The sequence below is a fragment of the Melanostigma gelatinosum genome (assembly GCF_949748355.1).
Source record: "Melanostigma gelatinosum genome assembly, chromosome: 20".
NCBI lineage: Eukaryota > Metazoa > Chordata > Actinopteri > Perciformes > Zoarcidae > Melanostigma > Melanostigma gelatinosum.
The window spans coordinates 14,082,053-14,091,070 of NC_136653.1; the positions used below are offsets into that span (position 1 = coordinate 14,082,053).

At 44.6% G+C, this 9,018-nt stretch overlaps 2 protein-coding genes across 3 annotated transcripts; one reads left to right on the plus strand and one right to left on the minus strand.

The window, feature by feature from the left end:
• The first annotated feature begins 124 nt into the window (after positions 1 to 124).
• On the plus strand, positions 125 to 4,829 carry zdhhc23b (zDHHC palmitoyltransferase 23b). Of its 2 annotated transcripts, XM_079292154.1 has the most exons (7): positions 125 to 274; positions 1,024 to 1,111; positions 1,218 to 1,372; positions 1,870 to 2,559; positions 2,869 to 3,036; positions 3,663 to 3,932; positions 4,284 to 4,829. In XM_079292154.1, exons 3-7 carry the CDS (start codon positions 1,236 to 1,238, stop codon positions 4,327 to 4,329), a joined length of 1,311 nt encoding a protein of 436 aa, XP_079148280.1. In that variant the 5' UTR covers positions 125 to 274; positions 1,024 to 1,111; positions 1,218 to 1,235; the 3' UTR covers positions 4,330 to 4,829. The 2 variants fall into 2 exon arrangements, with proteins under 2 accessions (XP_079148280.1, XP_079148279.1); XM_079292153.1 differs by lacking the exon at positions 1,024 to 1,111.
• Positions 2,467 to 8,647, minus strand: ccdc191 (coiled-coil domain containing 191). Its single transcript, XM_079292575.1, has 6 exons — positions 7,426 to 8,647; positions 7,139 to 7,282; positions 6,369 to 6,521; positions 5,954 to 6,108; positions 4,890 to 5,027; positions 2,467 to 2,641 (listed from the first exon to the last, which is right to left on the minus strand). Exons 1-6 carry the CDS (start codon positions 7,507 to 7,509, stop codon positions 2,590 to 2,592), a joined length of 726 nt encoding a protein of 241 aa, XP_079148701.1. The 5' UTR covers positions 7,510 to 8,647; the 3' UTR covers positions 2,467 to 2,589.
• Between the last annotated feature and the right edge of the window lie 371 nt (positions 8,648 to 9,018).

Here is a 9,018-nt window from a genome sequence, read left to right on the forward strand (position 1 = left end):
CTCGTGTGACGTCAGGAGGGAAACTGTTTTGGGGGCAGAGCCACAGGACGTCTCTCAACAGCAGCGATCTCTAACCCGGACAAGATCCCTGTCGACCCCGGACACTTGAACCCGGACTGGTTTATCGGCTGATATTCTGCAGACTTCCGCGGCACACCGGGCTTCATGTAGCTCCGAGAAACACCGGTTACGTCATCCGGTGCCAGGAGGAAACAGCGTGAGTCGATGTTTAACGCGACTCGGAAGCTTCGGCATGTAGCAGCTCTGTGTTCAGGTACGTTACGGCTGTTTCTAGCATTTGTTGTGCGTCTTTGGCTCCACATTTAAACCTTGAATGAGACCGCGGGATGGATCTGTCTTTATACGGTGCTGGTGGACGTGTTTCGTGTAAGAAAAACAAAGTACATGGGTGAACTGTAATCTGCACATACAATGACTAACAGTACGTGCATCCTTCAGCTCGATCCCTTCATGAAGTTTTGAGCGTTTGCAAATTGTCACTTTTAATCAAGACACAAGTTGCAGAGGCTGTAATTAGAGCAGTCATGTTGATGGAAGAAAATGACTCGTGTTATTTGCGTAATGACTAAAAATATGACTAAATGACTAAAAATATGATTCAATATCCTTGCAGCTGTATTAGCTTTTTTATTCTTGCTGTTGTCAGGGAGCAGATGTGCTAGTTGCTACCACACACTCATTAATCAGTACATGTGGGTCTTCTCTTCTGGAAGGACCCTTACTTAACCTGATGTCCTTTTTACCATGTTTCTCTGATCAGTGGCTGATGAATATTGATAGAACACCATGTCATGCTTTGATTTACTAATCAGAGGCTCATTCAACAGAGTCCGATCCCCCCCAGAGAGAGGTTTAACTGAGCTGAGGGATTAATGCCATTTACTGGTTCACGAGTCTTGCTCTCTGTGATGGAGGGGTTGTGAAGACCTTGTGATTGTGTTAAATGCTTCCACTGCCTCACCTCAGCCCAAATCCATCTGTGCTGTCTATATAAATCAGCAGGCTGCTGCAGTGGTGGGACCGTTCAGTTCCTGCAAGTCATTAAAGCCCGACAGATGTGGGACAGATGTGAGGGTACGAGGTGGACCGGGTAGGGTCAAATGAGCAGGGTCTGCTTTGCAGTGTCGCATGGTCGAAATCAGTTTGGAACCACTCCAACATCTAAAATGCATTTTTTTTAAATTATAATCGAATAGGCTGTAAGGCTGTCCATCATGAAGAAGCGAGCCAACAAGGTGCTGGAGGAGGAGGAGAGGTTGTGCTGCTGCGAGTACGTGAACAGACTCGGAGAGCGCAGCCATGTGGGCGCCTGCTGCTGCGACTGTGAGGACCTGGATGACGCCTGTGACAGGTGAGGGGTAAACTCAAGTCAGTGTAGGACTGAGAAAAATCACCGTAAAGTGGTTTTGGTGTCCAGCTAAATGAATTGTGGGCAAACATATGCCAAAATAGGATGGTTAGCATAGTTAGCTGTGTTGTCATTTTGTGTATGTTAGTATGCTGATGTTAAGCCCCTGGCGTAGCTTCTTGTTTGATGAATTACCTTGATTAACTCATGAATTATTATTATTATTAGTGAAGTATTTATTCACAGTACACAATAGTACACACAACTTTTTTTTAAATGTATTTAATAACAATTTCTGCTGACTTGTAAAACGTTCTGCACATTCAAATCATATTCCACATATCTGTTCATTGAATAGTTGAGAATAAAGTCATGATATTTTCAGACGGTCTGCTGTGGGTTATGCTCTGCACTCTTCTGATATGGTCGTATTCCCTAAATCTCACCTTTCCAACATATTGCTTCCAGAAGTAAAACTATTTCACTCGTTACTCTTTCAGGTTTATGAAGAGGGAGCCTCAGAAACCGGAATCCCTGTCACATGTGACTGCAGTTTTCACAGACCGGATCCGTGTGCCCTGGCTGTGGGGTGGAGCCCGAAAAGTGGAACTGTCCATCATCCCTCCTCTCATTCTGCTGCCGGCCCTTCTGCACGTCGCTGCTCTCCACTTCCTGCTCGGCACGGTGGTTCTGACGGCTCTGCCCGGCCTGGTGCTGTGGTACTACTATTTCACCCACCGCAAGAAGGGACAGACGCTGTTCTTCCTCAGCCTGGCCCTCTTCTCCCTGGCGTACATGTACTACTTGTTCATCACTGCGGTGCTTCCCAATGGGGATATTGGTCTGGGCCAGCTGGCGGTGGTAACTGTCGGGGTCACACTCACCCTGGTGGCCCTTGTCCACAGCAAGAGAGAACCTGGCATTGTGTGGCCAAACCAAGAGTCCGTCCACAGCACGGTGACGTATTACAGCCCTCTGGCAGACAGAGACCCTGCCGTCAACTGGGGGAGGCAGGATGTGAACGTGACCGTGGCCAACCGGGCGGGATCGTCGGAGCATGCGGCGGCGGAGCTGCAGGAAGGCGGCCGAAGGAACTGGTGTCCGGTGTGCAGGGTGGTGCGACCTCCGAGGGCAGGACATTGTCGGATCTGTGGCGTCTGCGTGCTGCGTCTCGACCACCACTGCGTCTGGTGGGTCATCGCTGTTCCTTCCACTTTGTCTCACATCTCTAACACGAAGTTGTTCGTCATCTTCTCGTCTTTTCTACACAAACTATTCAATAAATCAAAAAAAAAAGTCCTTTTTAATTATCAAAACAATGACCTTAAGTGACTGTCTTTCTTTCCCAGGTTAGCCAATCAGCATCACACACTCCTATTATTCACAGCTGCAAGTGAACAGTGTGTGTGGTCCTGCATGTGTGTAGTGAAGTGTAACCCTGGGGTCTCAGTACGATGTTTTGTGTGTCTGTGCGTCCCCCTCCGCCGGTGCTCGGGTAGGATAAACAGCTGTGTGGGGCAGACCAATCACCGCAGCTTCCTGCTTATGCTCGTCCTCTTCCTGTTGACGTCTCTGTACGGGATCAGCCTGGTGCTGCAGAGTGTATGTCCCGATCAACTCCTCTTCACCGCCCTGCTCTACTGCCCGGGGGTCTACGACCAGTACAGGTACTGAGCGCCGAGACACACAATTGGTACACTCTGGGCTGGGTAACTTTAACATTATAGCACCTTAACCTTACCTTTTAAAAATAGACAAATTGGTGTGTCAATGTGTTGCTTTGACTCCATTCATTATTGTTCTCAGAAAATAAGATGCTTTCAAATTTAAAGATGAGAAAAATATTATATTATTATGATGATGATATGAATGATCATGGGGACATGTTCTTTTTTTAATTGGTCCAGTATTGAGGGAAAACGCTGCAGGCTGCCAGAAATGCTTGTTTTTGTAACTGACGGGCTCAAATCGTGATTATAAGTGTCTGTCAACATTATGAAAAGGAACCTACAGAGAAGTAAAACTTTACCCATCACTTGATCTGTTATTGTGGGTCTTTCTTTGAGAAGTCTCATTCTGAAATCTCGAGTTGCATCCAAATTGTCTAAATCAGCTAAACATTCAGCCATGACATAAAAAAGTTACGCTTTTTGTACTCCAACACAACAAACTCTGACAACACCGGCACTCCTCTCACTTATGTTGCCAGCGTTGTCTTTGTAATACTCAAACTATTAGACTGCTGACGAGAGTATTTTCCATTTACGATCTTTTCTCGCGGCCTGTGTTTCAGCGCTGCGCTTTGCTTCACCTGTGCCTGGTACAGCAGTATTGTGACCTGTGGGCTGCTCCATCTGCTGATGGTGCAGGTCATCAACATCAGCTACAACGTGACCGAGCGCGAGGCACGCATGGCCCTGAGAGACAAAACCGCTCGCAGCTCCTACTGGGGGCTCGTCGTGGACACTGGCGTCTACTCTCGAGGTTTCCGGTGCAACTGGGCAGAGTTCATGACCATGGGAGAAAAAGTGAATCCACCCAATCCCGGCCCAGCGGACCTGGTGTAAGATACCGATTCCCCAACCCTGATTTTAAAACAGGAGTTTGGAGCTGATGGTTGCTGTACTTGTTCATGTCCTCTGGATGGCAGCATGGCTCTTTTTCCTCCTCTGCTTGCAGCAAATGACTTTTATCGCTGGGTTACAGTTATTGGTTTTTGGACACATAGCAATAAAAAGTAAAATAAGATACATTCACTTGCAATAATGTCACCCACAACATCTCCTCTATGCAGCTGTACCCACTCCCACTGACAGTGAATCTCTGTCCACGTGTCACTCGTGTCAAATATCACCGAATCCTTCACACTGACTGCCTTCTCTTTTGAACTCTTTGTGTCTCCTCTACATTCTAGTGCCTTGCTGGGAGTCGGCAAACAAGAACCACGTGCGAGTGAATAATTGCTCTGGTCCTCGTGAGGACATTTTCTCTGAGCACGGCGACAACGTGACGCACAAAACATGGGCTGAAGACCTTTTCAAAGAGCAGCACACTCTCCTCTGCAAACACTTACCTGCAGTGGACTTGATTTTGTGAGCGCCATGGATTATGCATCACCTATGAATGGAACATCGCAGCACACGCCACATAATCGGGCAATTAAAGTTCGACGGTTTGTGGTTGCATTTCGCGTAATGATCGGATAGCCATGAATATATTAGTAGTTACGTTTATCGTCTGTTCGCTGGTTCAAACGGATTGCTGAATGAATTAAAAGCAAATAAACCAGTTCACTTTAATGTCACCTTGAGAAGTTTTCCAGTGTTTTCCACGATCGCTGCTTTTATTAAAGCGATCTCAAAGGGATTGAAAGTTGTCCAGTTGTGTTTTGAATAAAATTATTTATTTTTAATAAATGAATGAGGTAAGCGCACGTGTATTCATTATGTGTTGGTGTGCGTGTCCCCGAGAGTGTTTTGAGATGTTTGCATGAGTGTGGAGTTTCTCCCTGAGGCTTTACAGCGGATGGGAGCAGAAATCCGGCAGAACCTCGGTCACTCTCCTTCCCAGCTTCTCCCGCCGCTCCTCCCTCACTCGTTCCTTGCGCAGCAGACAGGGAAGCTGCCTCCAGGCCAGCAAACATCGCCGCAGCACCCGTCTGAAGTGCAGGCAGATGGAGGGACAGACGGCAAGTGAGCAATAAGAAACTGAATTATAAGGACCGCTGGGTTGACGAATCCTAATGAGCTTTCACATGAAGTCACTGGGGGCTTATTGATAATGCCAGCCGGTGGGAATTCACCTGCAGGCTGTGGTCATTTAGCTGACCTCACGCATTCTGCGTCAGTGACGGTGAAATCATTAAGTTAGAGCAGTGCTACAGAAACCATTATGTCCACAATGGAAAACAGAATAATAATGCTGTTACTAAGAGCACAATCAAAACCCGAATGTTTTTGCTGATTTAAATGTATAGTGTGTAGGAAGCAAAAGTAATTAAATGTAAATTAAAGTTTCCACTTATTCAGTGAATGGTCTAAACATTTACTAGCAAACAAAGGTAAATGTCTGTTGTGTTATTGTGAAAACACTATGCTAGGCCAGCTAGTTTAGCCACATTGACGTTTCTACTTGAGCAGCAAAATGCCACAACTGACATTCAACTCAATATGAAGAGACATTTACAATTAATAGATTTCAGGCACATCACTGGAGTCAACGAGACGATGGTGACGTTTATAATCGAATGCATAGGCAGTTAATGTGGAAAAGATATTGGTAATGCTTTAACAACCGTTATCGTATTCTGCGGTGTTTGTTTATGAATTAACGATCTTTATTGCAAGTCAATCCTGAAAGTCGTAACTTCCAAAATAGAATACGCCTTAAAATGTCCAAACAGTTCAAAATGATGTTTAGTTTGATACAAATTCAAGGCATTTTGTTTTTGTTCCGTACTGTGACCAAACTGCGCTGATATTACATTTCAACTTGGAATTAAACGAGCTGTTCAATTTAATTTGACACCGTACTGGCACGCTGCATCCACACAGTGAAGATATGGGACGGTCGTGGGCAGCAGACCTGTTATTGTGCTCCTGAGCCAGCTTCTGACGGTCCCGCTCCACAAGCCTCTCCTGGGTCATGTGGTGCAGCAGTGCCAGCAGAAACCTCCTCAGAGTGCGAGTGCGATAGAAACGCTCGGCTCTCTCCTCTTGAATCATCCGCCAGTCATTAAGCTGAAACATACACACACATCCTCAGAGACGGGTGCATTTATAGCAGTGAAGTCCACAACGGAACAACTGCAGGTTAGTTTGAGCGATGAGGACAGCACTGGGTTAATCACAAAAAGAGGAAAATAGTCTTTGAAAACGTGATTGAGTGCAGCTACAAGGGACGATTAGGAAAAGGTGTTTCTCTAAGTCACTGGCAGAAGATGGGGAGACTGCAGTCCTGATGGAGTATTGAACTTGTGTGTGAGCGGGTGTATACACACTCTTTTCCAGCGGCTTAAGCTCCTCCGAAGCAAAAAGTGCCGGTACAGTTGGGCAACAGAAGCTTCTTTCTCAGCCTGGGACTCTCGTGCTGATTGCCGCCAGCCTAGTGTGCACCGCCTCAGGAGGAAGAGATTGCGATGACTCTCGGCCAGCTGGCGGGGATTGAAAAGAAAAGTGTTGATGCTTGTTTTTTCTGCGTTCAGTGGAGAGGAACATTTTGAAGATGAACTCATTACATGCTTTAGCAGATGAGTGTGTACGTCTGTTCTGTACGTGTGCAGGTCCAGAGGAGTGCAAGTGTGTTTCTGGGCGGTGGGTTTACGTGGAGCGTTGCCTTTGGGAGTTGGTTTTAGCTGCGGAGTGAACCCTTTTATCACAGTAGGTTTCATATTGCTGAGTGCATTTAATGTGTTAAAGTGCGTTGCCTGTGGATGCGCAGAATGTGGTTGGTGGTACTTTTATTAAATAATAATAATGACTAACTTTTATACAGTAATTTGTAATCAGGCAGGCAAATGGAACAAAAAAAAAATCATCCCAGCAACAGGAATAATATATGCAGAATAAAAAATAAATGAATGCATAAATCAGTCAAGAAAAAGATGAGAGACCAGGATTTTTTTCCTGGTAAAAAAAATCAAGGCCAGAATCAAAAGTTTCTTTCTCAAATTGTTGAGTTGGAGGACTGAGGGCAGGTTGAATTTGACTGACAATACTCAATCGTATGTTGCTGTAGCTGAAAGCTGAAAGGACAAGACGAGTGATTCACCTGCAAGTTGGCTTGTCTGATCTGAATGAGACGTTTCCATGGAGCCAGGCCTCGCCGTAGCAGCAGGTTTCTGTGGTGGTGTTGCCGGGCCAGCTTCAGGAGCTCCTGTTGCCTTTTCAGTTGCCTCTGCTTCTCCTCTTCGTTCTGCACAGACAGAAAGAAGTGACATTATTTGAATATGTTATAGTGGTCACAGGGGTACAGTCCTGCGACATGTCGGTCAGCGTTACTGCTTCCTGTATTTTTAATTAATGTTGTTAAGAACAGCCAGGAAATATGAATCTCACCTCTCTTTCCTGCCTCTTCTTTTCCGCTGCTTTGTGTTTCTCCTCCTCCTCCTCCCTCTGCCTCTGCTCCTCCGCAGCTTTCATCTCAGCCTGAAAAGTTCCAATTCAATTTGTGTTTTTTTTAACATTGTTTCAGACAATTAAAACTTGTAACTCATCCTACAAAACAACTCGTCAATCTCTCACCAGTTTTTCCTCGTCCTTCTTTCTCTTGAGTTCCTCGATTTCCTCCTTCGATTTAACCCTCTGAACCTCAAAGCACTTTCAAATCCAACATGTTGCACAAGTGTCTACAAGTGTTAGGAGCAATGTTCCCTCTAAGCTGCGCGCTTGAGCAATCGCGCACTGCTCGCACATTCTCAGCGCACAAGAAAATCTACGCAGCGCATAAAATAAAATTCAACATAAACGTATTAATTAATATCTAATATTAGTCCTAATCTTATCTAATCAATTAAACCAATAATAATAATAATAATAATAATAATAATAATTTAGTTTTCTGTACTATTTTGCAACGTAACTCAGTGAGTGACAGGTGTCCAGCCAATGATACGATTCGGTTCACTTACGCTACGCAGCCAATCATAGCATTGACACTATTGCCCTGCCCATTCGCGCCGTGCAGGTTAGCTAGCTATCAACAGTGCGGCGGAGTTACGAGACGCAAATGCTAACCCCTTATCATGGCGAAACGAACGGGCAGCGACATAAAGTCAAAGCAAGAAGCAGACGAAGCCATCAACCTGGACAAAGTGTACAACCATTGGAGAAGTGAGAAGGACAGACGTGAAAAATAAGGTAAAATTTAAGTCAGATTTGTGCATATTCTAGTGACATTTATTAAGATTTTTTACTTATGGATATTAATCATTAAATTATGTTACTACTAGATAATTTATGGGTAGTAGAAATGATAATAAAAAACTGAGTAATTACATATTTTACAGACAGAGTTACAGGAATTTACACTGTATCACACATGCTACAGCACACGTCATTGTGCAAAATGTGAATGTTTTAATGTGAACAAAATGTTATGTCTGAAAGGTGTATATGTATCATTTCTTCCACAACAGGACCTCACACAGGCCAAAGCAGGACTCTTCCCATGGCCAAGCAGGACTCTCACATAAAACATACTACACATCTCATGAACAACAAGATTTTTGTCTTTTTCCTTTAAAGTTTGTCAAATCACTTATATTAAAAGTAAACTAGTGAAAATTGCTGCTGTAATTTGATTCTTTTAATAAGCCATGTAACTTGCTATGATCCAAGGTTTTGAACAGGTGTGATACTGGTGTGTGGCCACAGCGTGCACATCTGATGTTGCTCACAGTGGTCCTCAGTGTGCTCAGGGAGCTTGTATGTATGCCCAGACACATGAAAAATTAGAGGAACATTGGTTAGGAGGCTCGACGTGTTATCTATAATAAACTATTGACATGTTTACATCCTCTACTTCAGCCTCTCCTCTCCTCTGTGTTCAGCAGCAGTTCAGTCAAAGTTTCTCTGATTTGTTGTCACATGACTGTTGGTCTCAGATGAATCAATCATGACTTCACAGTTGTGTAAGAATTTAATGTTTCC